We start from the raw sequence: 12,890 nt of genomic DNA on the forward strand, positions 1-12,890 counted from the left end.
GGAAGGAGCGGCGGGCCGTGGACAGTGTCCAGGGCCCTTCAACAAGTGATGATAACACTAACCATGACGACCACTTGTAGAGCTTACCCCGTGGCAGGTGCTGTTCTTAGCGCTTTGTGGGAAGACCGAAGTGGCACTTTTTGCATCTACTGTTTGTGGAGCAGGATGGGGATCATTGAACAGCAGAACAAGCCTGAAATAACCTCTGGGAGGAGCAGTGCCCCCCATCTATCGGGCAGATCCCTGGGAGATTTAGCCAATCGTTGGTGGTGTTCCCCTTCAGGAAAGAAGCTTTCCTAGTTGCTCTAGAGAAAACACCCTCCACTCCAGGGTTCAGCACTTATTTCACATCTTTTGTTTTCTTTAACCTTAAGACGTTAAAGGCAAGAGGGTGCCTCATGCCTTTGTTTTACAGAAAGAGAAACCGATTCCCAGATGGGCCAAATTAGGACTACCTGTGCAGCCAGGGACAGAAGCCTGACTACCCCTTTGCTGGGCCACTGCCACCATGCACCCTGGGCTTCTTTCTCTGGATCCACCTTTCCAGCCCGCCTGGGCGGTGAGGGAGCCCCCTGGTGTTGGGCAGGGGTCAGGCCCTTTGTTGGGGCTGGGGAGAAGTTTGTGGGGGCTCAGAGAGGTTGTAGGGCTTGACTAGATGTAGGACTTGACCAGTCTGGAGCCCCCCCTAGATGTTGGGAAGACAGACCCTGCCCCCATCCCCATCCTGCTCTGTCCTTCTGGCTTTTTAGGCAGCCCCTCCACTCTGGCCTTTTCTCCCGCCCCATCCATCCTACCAGAGCTGACATTCCCTAAGTACCCGCTTCCTTCATTCATACCAGGCCCTAGCAGGGCACCCACCTGATGCAGGGGATAGGGTGCCAAAAGGCCCAGGTTAAGAACGTCGTTTGGGGGGAGCAAGATGAAGGTGTGCAGCAAAGGGGACTTTGTCTCCTCAGCTGGGAGGAGATGGGGCTTTGGGGACCCCGACGTGCTGTCAGGATATCTTGACCTCAGCCAAAGGGGTCTCTCGGTTGTCAGGGAATGCTGATTAATGCAGGAAAGAAGACCCTGGCAGCTCCTGCTGGGGAGCAGTGCACCTGGTGGCCATCTGGAGCGGTTGAGGCCAAACCAACTCTGGGCCCAGTTCTCAGGAACTAAGCTCCAGAGGTTTCTTGGGGCCCACTGGGCCCAGATTGGGGAATGCTCTTCGACAGGTTAGGTAGGCTGACCCTGGGTATTCTGCCACTCCAGGGATGTTGGAGGTGGTAGGGGATCACCCATGAGCCCGAAGGGAAATGGCCATCCAGGCTAGCCCTGCACTGCGCAGGCTTTGTCTGAGCTGAGAGCGAATACAGAAGGGCCTTGGGACCCATGGACATCCAAGGAGCCACTAGTAGGTGGACACGAAGGGAGAGATAGACCTCCTATTTGGCTGGGGTCAGAGTGGCAAGTCAGAAAAGGCTGCTCTTGAGGGCGTTCGAGCCTTGAAGAATCAGAACAAGTGAACAAGGTTTGGGTCAGTGCATTTCAAGTGGCGGGCACGGAGCGAGCTGTGGTCAGCGCTTAGGCAAAATCAGAGCGATCGACGCGCTCTATCCTCCTTCATTTAGGTCTGTTCCACTTGCTGCTTTCTCTCTGATTGGCGTTGGACGCATTAAGCCTTACAGCTTTGCCCGCCTCCTACTGGCTAGACCAGTTGTATGGGAGGAAGGGGGCGGGCCCTCCTATAGCAACTTAGCATTGATTGGCCTTCAGGACTTCCTGCTCTCTCATTTTCGTCTCTGGATTGGCTGTGAGAGTCATATACTCATTGGGCCTGCGTGGTGGAATACAAGCGAAGCGGAGGGGGTCGGCGGGCAAGATGGCTGCTCCTGCGGCTGGTATGGGCCGGCTAGAGGAAGAAGCGTTGCGGCGAAAGGAACGGCTGAAGGCCCTACGAGAGAAAACCGGGCGCAAGGTGAGTAATGCGCAGTGAAAGCCGTGGCTGAGGTAGCCTGCGTTCGGATCAACAAGGAGGAGGGGGTAGGGACTACTAAGAAAAGGCAACTGCCGAAGAGGCGCATGCGTGCGCGCCTGGAGCATGCGCGAGGAGTCGGCGCCCGCCCACCAAGCCTGGTGCTGGCGGGCTCTGGGCTTTTCTGAACGTGGGTGCCAGGCGGGCAGTGGTCGGGCGCTAGTGACCGCTTGATTCTTGCTGGATGTTTTCCTCGTGGGTCTGTAGAGCCACTTGCCGTTTTAGACGCTGGTTGGTTTAGGCATAATTGGTTCGCGTCTGAACGCTCTGAATCTTCCGTTTCCCCGTAACCCAACCTGGTGAAATTCCTTGAGTCTGGCAGATCCTGCTCTGGGCGCCCAGCAGGAATCTAGGATGAAAGATGCATTCTTGGTTGAGTACAAGAATCCAAAATGAAAGGTTCATTTTTAGGTCAGGGTGGACCTCAGGGGAAGAGGTCAGGAGGGCGCTTAGGTTTTTTTTCCCTGCCTACTTACCTGGGATGGACCTCCTAAGCCTGTAAGTTGCTATACTTCCACGCATTTTTTTTTCTTGCTTTTGTTTGACACCAGAATGATCTGATTCCATTTCTATTCTGTTGATCTTGCCGAAGTAATTAAAGAGGAAGGAGAACGCTCATCACTACTTATGTGCAAGCCCTGGCCCTTTCACTCGGGGCTGTGGGACTTGGGACAAACCGCTTCGTCTCCGTGAGCCCCGGTGTGTTCATGTCTGGGGTAGAGGATAACAACCCCTACACAATCATCCTCACCGGGTTATCTTGAGATCTAACAGTATAATCTGTATAAAAGCGCCCTAGGGACTATCAAGGGGTGGAGGTGGTTGGTTCTGCTCCTGTTGAATGGATAAAACCTCTGTTCTCAACTCGACAACATGCAAAGGACATTAAATATCTAGATCTGTGAGGAATGAGGAGAAACAGGGACTCCACTTGCCAAAATTTAAAAAAAATCCGGCTCGTCCGGCTGGTCCAGCTGGCCCTTGTTTACTTTCTGCATGGCTGGCCGAGGTTCTTGGGGAAAGCGAAGTGGGGGAAGTAATAGTGAAAGCTTGCCAGATTGGCATCTGCTTTGGTTGGCAACCTGTTAGCGCTGTCAGATATTATACCCACAAAACACCTGGCCTCGGGAAGCTCAGCCTTCAGCCTTTCAACAGCGGCTCTAGTCAACCCGTGTGGTTGGCTTGGGTGTAGGGCCCAGATTATTGGGACTGGGTTTGAGGTCAGTCCAAAGGACAGGATGGCATCCACAACCTTAGGGTCTCACCATTTTACATTCCAATTTCTCCACATCGTTGTCCACACTTGTAATTTTCTGTTTTGTTGAAGATAGCCACCCAGATGAGATGGGTGTGAAATGGTATCACATTGAGGTTTTGATTCCCACTTCCACAGTGGTTAGTGGTGGTGAGCACCTTCTCGTGCAGCTGTGGTCATTTGTGTGTCTTTGGAGAGAGGTCTTTTCAGGTCCTTTGCCCGTTTTTCAGTTGGGTTTTGTTGTTGAATTGTAGGAGTTCTTAATATATTCTGCATTAATCCCTTATCAAATATGTGATTCGCCAGTATTTTCTCCCATTCCCAAGATTGTCCTTTCACTTTCCTGATAATGTGCTTGGATGGACAAAGGTTTTAATTTGGGGGAAGTCCAGTTTATCTTGTCTTTTTCTTTTGTTGGTCCTACTCTTGGTGTTGTACCTAATGAATCATTGTCTTTCCCCTGTATTTTCTGCTCTTATGTTTAGTTCTTTGATCCATTCTAAGTTAACTTTTGTGTGTGGTGTAATGTGAGGGTGTAATACGTTCCTTCACATTGAATATCTAGCTTTCCCAGTATCGGCTGTCGAAAAGACTGTCCTTGCCCTATTCAGTGGGTTTCGACCCCCTTGCTGAGAATCATTGGACCGTATACAGGGTCTGGCAGAAGTAACACCTGCTTGGGTGTGGTTGGTAGGGTAATGATATGGGTGTAATAACGTAGAGTTCTAATTTGAACATTTCACCTGAAATGTCATATGTTGTGCTTGAATATGATATTGCTATGTTACAGAATTACATGCTCAGGATTTTCTAATTAAAAAAGGGGTGTTGATTGTGCCAGACCCTGTATGTGAGAGTTTTCTTAGGGCCCTCTGTTCTAGTCTGTTGGTCTGTGCGTCCTCCCTCATTCCGGTACCACACTGTTTTGATTACTGTCGTTTTGTAGTAAGTTTTCAAATCAGAAGTGTTCGTTCTCCAACTTAGTTTTCTTTCAAGATTGTTTTGGGTCTTTAGGATTCCTTGAGATTCCATATGAGTTTTAGGATGAATTTTCTGTTTGTGCAGAAAACACTATTGAAATTTTGATTGGGCCCTGGCTGGTGTGACTCAGTGGATTGAGAGCCAGCCTGCTAATGGAAAGGTCAAAGGTTCAATTCCCAGTCGGGGCACATGCCTGGGTTGCGGGCCAATGAGTCTCCCCTTCTCTTTTTCCCTCCCTTCCTCTCTCTCTAAAAATAAAAAACAAACAAAATCTTAAAAAAAAAAGACAAGAAAAGAAATTTTTATTGGCATTGCATTGAATTTGTAGCTCATTCTGGGTATTATTTGCTATCCTAACAATATCTAGGCTTTCCCGTCCCTGATCATGGGCTATCTTTTCGTCTGCTTGAGTCTTCAGTTTCTTTCAATGGTGTTCTCCAGTTTTCATTGTGGAAGTCTTTAGCCTCCGTGGTTAAATTTATTCCTGAGTATTTTATTCTTTTTGGTGTTGTTGTACATGGGATTTTCTTAATTTCCTTTTCAAATTGTTCATTGTTAGTGTAAAGAAATGCAACCAATTTGTTTTTTTCTGTTGATTTGTGTCTTGGAACTTGGCTGAATGTGTTTATTAGTTCTAACAGTTTTTGTGGACTTTCTGGGTTTTCTGCATATAAAAACATGTCATCTGTGAACAGAATAATTTTCTATTCCAATTTGGATGCCCTCTATTTCTTTTCCTTGCCTAATTGCTCTGGCCAGAAGTTCCAGCAGCGTGTGGAGGAGTAGCAGTGGTGAGAGCAGGCGTCCTTCTGTTTCCGCCCTCAGGGGAGCGCTGTTGCGTGTGATGTTCGCATGGGGGTTTTTCAGAGACGGCTTTTACCATGTTGAGGAAGTTCCCTTCTATTTCTAGTTCATTGAATTTTTTTTTTTTTTTTTTTAATGAAAGGGAGTTGCGTTGTGTCAAATACTTTTCTTCATCAGTGGAGATGAACAGGTAGTTTTTATCTCTCTTTCTGTTATTGTGTTACCTTGATTGACTGTTGTGTGGTGAACCATCCTTGCATTCCAGGAGTAAACCCCACTTGGTCGTGGTGCGTAAACCTTTCACTCTGCTGAATTCAGTTTTCTGGTATCGTGCTGAGGGTCTTGCCCCCGTGTTCACGAGAGTTGCAGGTCTGAGTTTCCTCGTGGCATCTTGTCTCTGGAACCAGGGTAAGGCTGACCTCACGAAATGGGTTAGGAAGTGTTCCCTCTTCGCTGTTTTTGAAGCGTCTGGGAAGGACTGGTGTTAGTTCTTCTTTAAATGTTTGGTAGAACTCACCAGTGAAGCCAGTGAGCCCCAGGCTTTTCTTCGTTGGTAGGTTTTTGATAACGTATTTAGTCTCCTTATTAGTTACAGGGCTATTACAATTTTTAAATTTCTTTTCTGAATCAGCTTCAGTACATTGTGTGTTTCTAGGAAGTTTTCCTTTTCTTTGTTGTCATTGTTGGCATACTGACGCTACTTTAATTGGGTTTAACCTTCACAGTTCTGGCTTCAGAAAGCTCTTGGCTGAGAAGTCATTTCTGAAACATGTACGTTCGGAAATCACGTGGCTTCTCTCTTAGAAGTGAGAGGCCGCCGGCCTTTGGAGTTTCCTTCCATTCTTTCTAAGACACAAGAGTTGATGGGAAGCCACATTCTTGACCCCATCGGAAGGTTTTTCCTTACCTGGTGAGCCTTTTCTCTCCCGGGGGGCCCCTAAACTTCCCCTCTATGTGGTCCCCTTCCTGCGGAGGAGGGGACATTTGAATGTGTTGTTGACTCTTGGGTCACCAGGCTGCGGTGTCAGTGGTGGATTAGTAGCAGGCGATCAAGTGCTTGGCTTGGCTCAGAATGGGCCGTCGGAGCTGGTCGTCCCCTTCTGGCGCAGATTTATACTGGGCACCACTGCGTGCCAGTCATCCAGGCGCTGGAAGTCTAGCAGTAGGTGAGCGAGGCAGGCAGAAGTCGCTGCCCCAGCAGGTGTCCACGTAGCTGGAGAGAAGGTGGGTGATCTAGCAGATGCGTCCAGAGGTAGGTGGGGAGGGTGCTGCGGAGGAAAGGAAAGAGGAAGGCGAGATGGGGCTACGCAGTGCCCCCGGTTTTCTCTGCGGCGCTCCCCGTTTGCTGTTCTTTATTGGAGACGACAGTGGTGTCAGGTCTGACGTGGCTAAGGATGAAGAGGAAGGAGGCGGGTGAATGTGTAGGTGAGAGCACGAGACCAATGAAAGTGGCGTGCCCGAGGTCACAGAGCCGAGAGGGCTCCCGGGTGCGTGTTAGGGCTGGAAGGGACCGTGAGACCGGGCGGCGGCCCTGTTTGTGCACTGACTGGGACTGGTTGCCCGGATGCTGGGTGGAGGTGGCCTGAGAAATTTCGCTTTACACTTTCTGATACCCTTTCGGTTTTGTAAGTTACCTCTTCAGAAAAACAACAATGGTAAAAAAAAAAAAAAACAAACAAACCACCACCAACAACAACAGTGGTAAAAAGAAAAAAAAAAACAACAGTGGTAAAAAGAAAAAACAACAACAACAGGGGTAAAAGAGTATAGACCCCCAGTCCAGGCTGCCCCTGTGTGTGTGCCTCAGGCCCTCGGGGTCCAGACTCCCAGCCCCCTTTCCCCCGGCAAGGACAGGGGTAGCTTTATTTGCCACAGTTGCTTTTTTTTTTCTTTAAATCCTCACTTGGGGATATGTTTATTGATTGTAGAGAGAGAAAAATAAACATTGATATGAGAGAGAAACATCAATTGGCTGCCTCCTGCATGCACCCCAGCCAGGGACTAAACCTGCAACCTAGGCATGAGCCCTGACTGGGAATCGAACCTGCAACTTTTTGATGTACGGGGGTGATGCTCCAGTCAGCTGAGCCACCTGGCCACAGCACAATTCCTTTTGTATCTATTTTAATTACGGTAAAATACAGGCAACATAAAACTTGCCCTTTAACCATTTCTCAGTGGCATTAAGTATATTCCCAGTGTTATACAGTCATCACCCCGATTTCCAAAACTCTGCACCCATTGAGTGGTACCGCCCCCCTTCCTCTCTTACCTGAGCCTCTTCCAACCTCGAATCTACTTTCTCTCTCTGACCTGGCCTGTTCCAAGTCCCTCGTGTAGGGGCACTCATCCAGTACTTGTCCTTTTGTGACGAGCTCATTCCACTCAGCGTAAGTTTGCAAGGTTCACCCACAGTCTAGCATGTAACAGAACAGCTTTCCCTTGGTTTAAGGCTGAGGGATATTTTGTGATGTGTCTGTACCACATTCTGTTTACCCATTCACCTACTGATGGACACCTTTGGGCTCTTGTGAGGAACGCTGCCTCTGGCGTTTGGTGGGCTTTACTGGCGGGATTCGGGCAGGGGGTGATTTCCCTTTTGCTGTTACCTGCCTCTCCCTGCCACCAGAATATGAACTCATCATTTAGTGATATTCTGGAGGAATCAATCCTGAGGTTGTAACAAATGGAGACAAAATTAGGGTCATATGCTTTTCATATATTCGGTAAAAAAAAACAACAACAAACTTGGTTGTAGTCATAAAGTTAAGCAGTTCTCCAAAGCGCTTCCTTTTAGCCCCCGACAGGACTGAATTAGGAGGGGTCACAGGATGGGGCAGAGGCGCTGAGGTGCGAAGGGCACAAGGCAGAACGACCCCCGTGGATTCCAGCCCATGCAGCCCTCCCTGGGGGAGCCCTCCCGGGGGCAGGGCACTCTGCATGGGAGTGACACACCCAAAGCAGCGTCCTGTGGGTCAGCCCGCCAGCTGGGCCGGCAAGAGGACCACATACGACGTGAGGCCGTGCCGCTGGGGTTCGTTTTCCGGGAACGCTTCGTGGGAACTTGAGCTGGGCCGTGGAGGGTGGGACCGGAAAGGGGTATGAGGTAGCTGGAAAGGAGGGTTCCAGGGGAGCAGGTCAGAGGTGGCAGCATTCTCGGGCACAGAGGACAGACAGCGGGGGATGCTCCGAAGGTTGGGCAGCAGGCACTTGGCGGTGACCGGGGCAGGGGTGAGGCCTGCAAGTGCTGCTGGGAGCGTCGGAGGCCAAATTCTGCAGGAACCCAGGCTTCCGGCCGGGAGGGCAGCCAGCACAGGCACACTTTTCTCTGTTGTGTTTGCACCTCATTTCTTGGGGTTCGTCCGGAAGTTCTGAGCTGGGCGAGGAGGTGAACAGGTCAAGGCTGAGTAGGTGAAGCTCTCTGGCGCCTCTCTATGGCGCTGACCACTAGGGCAGTGTGAGGCCACATCGTTCTCCTCTGACCTCGTCCTCAGCAGCCAGATGGAGACTCCGAAAGGTAATGAACTTGGCACAAATACTTGTCCTTGGCTGTTGGGTTTCCCGAGCGTTTGACCTGAATTGTGCTGTCTCCTTCTGCCCTGAGACAGAGGCGGCCTGGCTGGCCAGAAGGCCAGCCCCCAGGGCTTGGGTGTGACCCCTGGGCCCAGGTCTGGCTGTCAGCCCGTAGGTTGAGCAGCAGTTCCTGTTTTTTCTTTTCACGCAAATTCTTCTCTTTTGGTATTGATTTGAGAGAGAGAGAAGAAACATCCATTTGTCGTTGCACCTATTTATGCATTCACGGGGTGATAGTTGCCTGTGCCCTGCCCAGGTACTGGGGTGATGCTCTCACAGCCGAGCCGCCGGGCCGGGGAGCAGTTCCTTCCTGTTTCCCGCCCGGCCCGGCAGAGCAGCGCTGTCCCGTCGCGCGTGGGGCAGTGGGAGCGGTGTTCCGAGTGTGCCCACGCTGTCTCGGTACCGTGGCTGCGAGCCACGTAGCCCAGGAGCCCCTAAAATGTGGCTAACGTGACATTTTAATGATCGTAACTTCAATTTCACGCCGTTTTTGTTCATTTACACTTAGACAGCCACACCTGACTTGCGGCTGCCTCACCGGACAGCGCCTCTCTGGAGCACTCGCCCCCTCCGGCCTGAAGGGGCGTGTTCCTCCCTGAACTCCCACTGAGAGGGAGAGGTTAGGAGGAAACTCGGACGGCATCAGAGGAGCCTCGAGGGAGGAGCCCGGAGTCTGGGCAGAGGGCTCTGGAGTTGTCGTCGGTGCGATGGCCGGTGTCTCCAGCAGCTGCTCACTGCTGGTCCCGTGTGTGGGGTGACATGCGGGCCGTTCAGGGTCGTGTGGTCGTGACCTGCACACGTGAGAACCGAGCAGGGTGGGGAGAGAGCCGTGCACGGGTCGGAGGCAACACGCTGACACTCCTGCCTGGGGTGCGTGGGCAGCATCGCTGGCCAGCGTGGGGTGAGGGCAGAAGGGGGGGCTGGAGGGAGGGGCTGCTGGGTGTTGGGGGAGAGGGGGCGGTGGGTGGAGAAGAGTCCAGTGTGCTGCACGAGGGGCCGGACGTGCCTGTGCCCGGCTCATCCCTCGGGAAGTCGCCCTTGTCTCCCACCCTGTGTGGCCACGTCCCCACGCCCGGCAGCCTGGTCTCAGGGTCAGCCGAGGAGCGCCTGCGCTGGGCGTTTTGCGGGGTGGCAGTCACAGCATTGACATGGCAGTTTGTGATTGTGACGGGGTCTCAAGAAGCAGCCCTTTGAGTGGGCGTTCAATAGACCAGGGACCCTGGGCCCGAAGGGATCGCTGACGGCAGTGTTTTAGATGGTCTCTAAAACCCGGCCCTCGGTCCCCCCCCCCCCCCCCCACCCCAGGTGCCTGAGGACAGGCAGGCCCCGGGGGGGGGGTGCTCGGTGCCCCTCCCTCAGAGACGGAAACTGCGGGCAGGTTGCCTGGGGGGAACCGCGTGGCACCGTGGGGCGCAGGGGCGTTGGAGCCGCTCAGACGTGGCCTGCATCTCGGCACAGTGCGGCAGACCTGGGGGACTCGGGGCAGATCTAAAACTTGGAGCCTCCCTCTTCTCGTCTGAAAAGTCAGAGCAGAGCTGGTGACCTCACTAGGAGCTGGGAGAACGGGAGGAGACGGCCGGGAAGCGTGCAGCTCGAGGCCGTGCACGGCGGCCTTCCGTGAGTGCGGCAGGCTGCGTGGTCCCTCGGCCCGCCCTGCCGGCCGGCTGTCGGGGAGCACAGAGGACACCCCCCTGGCCCCGGGCTTCACTCAGTGGGGTCCTGATTCTGGGAGGTGGAACTTCCTCTCGCTGTGGAGTATTAGGTTACCGAGAAAGGGGACTCGCAGAGCCGCAGCCGCGATGGGGGGGGTGTGTGGTCCCTGTTCTTCCGAGGACTGGCCGTCCGGTCCCCAGCCCTGCCCAGACCCTGAGACCTTGGAGCCCGCGAGTCGGGGAGCCTCGTGGGTGGGGCCTGGGGCTCCCGGCGTGGATACCTGCGGACCCGCCAGCGTCGGACTCTGCTTGGAGCACCCTCCGGGGCCCGGGCTGGTTCATCGTGACCTGCAGGTGTTCGGTCAGTCGGCCCTCGGGCCCGCCTGTGCCTCCCGGCCGCCTGGGGATGCAGTCTGCGTCTCTACTCTGCCCGCACCGCCCCAGACCTTCTGTCTCGGGCGTAGATCTTGGTGTAGAACCTAGAAATCCTCGCATTTTTCAAGTTCCCCGATGACTCATTTTCCTGGAAATCTCTGGTCGGTCTCCTGCGTTCTGTCACCGGAAGTGGAGCACCTCCTTTCCCGGGAGCGCTGGCCGCCTGTCCCCGCTGCAGGGGCTCTGCGCCCGCCGCCGCGCGAGCCTCCGTGGAGCGCCCGCTGTGTGCCAGGCCCTGGGCGGGCAAGGCCGCCTCCCTGCCTCAGGGGCTTCCGCAGGAGGGGGGCTGGACAGCGTGCGTGGAAACAGGGAAGGTAACAGCGGGAACTTGGGGGCTGGGGTGGGAGTCTGTGGGTGTTGGGGGGCAGTGCAGCTGCCCTGGCATGGCGAGATCTCGGGGGGGGGGGCAGCTGGGAAGTAGCAGAGGGGATGCCAAGACCCAGGGAAGAGCACTCCTTGCTGAGCAGGGACTTGGCTTGTTTGAGGGGCTGAAAGAATCCCCGGTGGCAGGGTTAGAGCAGTGAAGGGGGGGGCAGGGCGGGTTGAGAGTGGAGGGCCTGGGAGGCCGGACCACTGAGTGTGGACCACTGAGGCCTGGCCTCACTGCACGAGGGGCACGGGGTGCCTTGCCCAGACTCCGAGTGGGGGGCGGGGGGCAGCGGCACTCGCAGGGCTCCTGGGCGTCCCGTCCAGCCTGATGGGTGGGCTGGGGGCGAGCAGGGAGGCTGGGTGGCAGCGCCCGTTTCTGAGGTGGGACGCACAGGGCAGCGCAGTTTGGAGGGGGAAGTCCCGAGTCTGGCTTTGCTTGTGTAAGTCTGAGGCGACGGTTGGACCTCTGCGTGGAGAGTGGAGAGGGGCCGGCAGGCGGGCGTCTGGACTCGGAGAGAGGCTCGGGGGCGAGATTTGGAGCCCTGGACCTGCACGAGGTCCCGGGGTGCAGAGCCGAGGCCGCTGAGGGGAAGGCATGCTCCATGCCCGGGGACCTGCCTCTCGGCCTTGCAGGCTCTTAGGAGGCGTTGCAGGACAGTCGCAGGGGGTGGGGGGCCGGTGGGGCCGGGAGAGCCAGGTGGGGGCGGTGTGGGGTTGGGCAGGGCAGGCGGTAGGCGAGCTGGGTCTGCCCTTTCAGGGACGCGTGTGGGGCGGGGGCGGGGGCGGTTGTGGGTGAAGAAGTGGTCGTACCGCCAGCAGCTCACAGGGCGACCTGATCACAGGTTCCTGACCAGCAGGTCATGGTGGGCAGGCACACCCCAGGCGTGTAACATTTATATTTATTATTTTTAAAGGTTTTATTTATTTTTAGAGGAAAACAGAGGGAGAAAGAAAGAGGGAAACATCAATGTTTAGTGTGCCCCCCTCTGGGGACCTGGCCCGCATCCCAGCATGTGCCCTGACTGGGACTCAAACCGGCGACCCTTCGGTTCACAGGCCAGCACTCAGTCTGCTGAGCTACACCAGCCAGGGACCATGCAGCGTTTTCAGTAAAAGACTTATCTGTCTGTCGTTTCTGTGCATCTGGGATTGACTCACCTGCCGGCAGGCTCTTTCCGTGCTTCAGCCCCCGGCGGAGCCTCCCACCGTGGCCCGCCTTCCTCTGAGCGCCCTTCCCTCAATCCCGGCTCCCGGCTCCCAGCTGCTCGGCCCCTCTCCGTGTTGCTGGGAGGGAAGCTGCAGCTTGTACTCTTGAAAGAATCCCGGGAGGAATACAGTTGCTGTGGTAACGACGCCCGGTGGGGAGTAATCGCCACACTCCAGGGCTGGGTTGATTCAGAGCTCTGAAGAGCTGCTCTGTCTAGAGAAATTGTGGCTGAAGCAGAAAACATTTGTCCTTTCAAGGACAGTGCCCCCCTTGCTCCCCCCATATTCAGGGCACGGTACCACTGGAATTCCTGCGAGGTAATCCGAACCCCAAAGAGAGCACCTGTTTGGTACCCGGGAGAGGAAGGCAGCCAGTGCAAGCAGAACTTCCCAGCCTGGGCGCAGGAGTCTTCTCAGGGAGTGGGAGTGGGGGCTGGGCCCTCAGGGCGCCCTGGGGTGAGCTCGCTGGCCCTTCCCGAGCCCCGCCTGCTGTGATGGAGCGGACTGCTGTGCAGTGTGGAGGGGCGCCCTGGGTGGGGGGCTGCAGCCGCGCAGGCCTCGCTTCTGCACAGCCGGCCGCACGGAGCAGGCAGCTTCGGCA

General features: G+C 54.8%; 1 protein-coding gene across 1 annotated transcript in view; it reads left to right on the top strand.

The window, feature by feature from the left end:
• Window positions 1-1,806: 1,806 nt before the first annotated feature.
• CCDC12 (coiled-coil domain containing 12) overlaps window positions 1,807-12,890 on the top strand; it is a 34,220-nt gene continuing 23,136 nt past the window's right edge. The window contains exon 1 of the mRNA XM_045856848.1: window positions 1,807-1,957. Within this exon, the coding sequence (XP_045712804.1) occupies window positions 1,862-1,957 (96 nt within the window). The 5' untranslated portion in view covers window positions 1,807-1,861. The remainder of the gene's footprint in view (window positions 1,958-12,890) is intronic.

The sequence above is a fragment of the Phyllostomus hastatus genome, unplaced genomic scaffold (assembly GCF_019186645.2).
Source record: "Phyllostomus hastatus isolate PE091 unplaced genomic scaffold, TTU_PhHast_1.1 phas_scaffold_129, whole genome shotgun sequence".
Taxonomy (NCBI): Eukaryota; Metazoa; Chordata; class Mammalia; order Chiroptera; family Phyllostomidae; genus Phyllostomus; species Phyllostomus hastatus.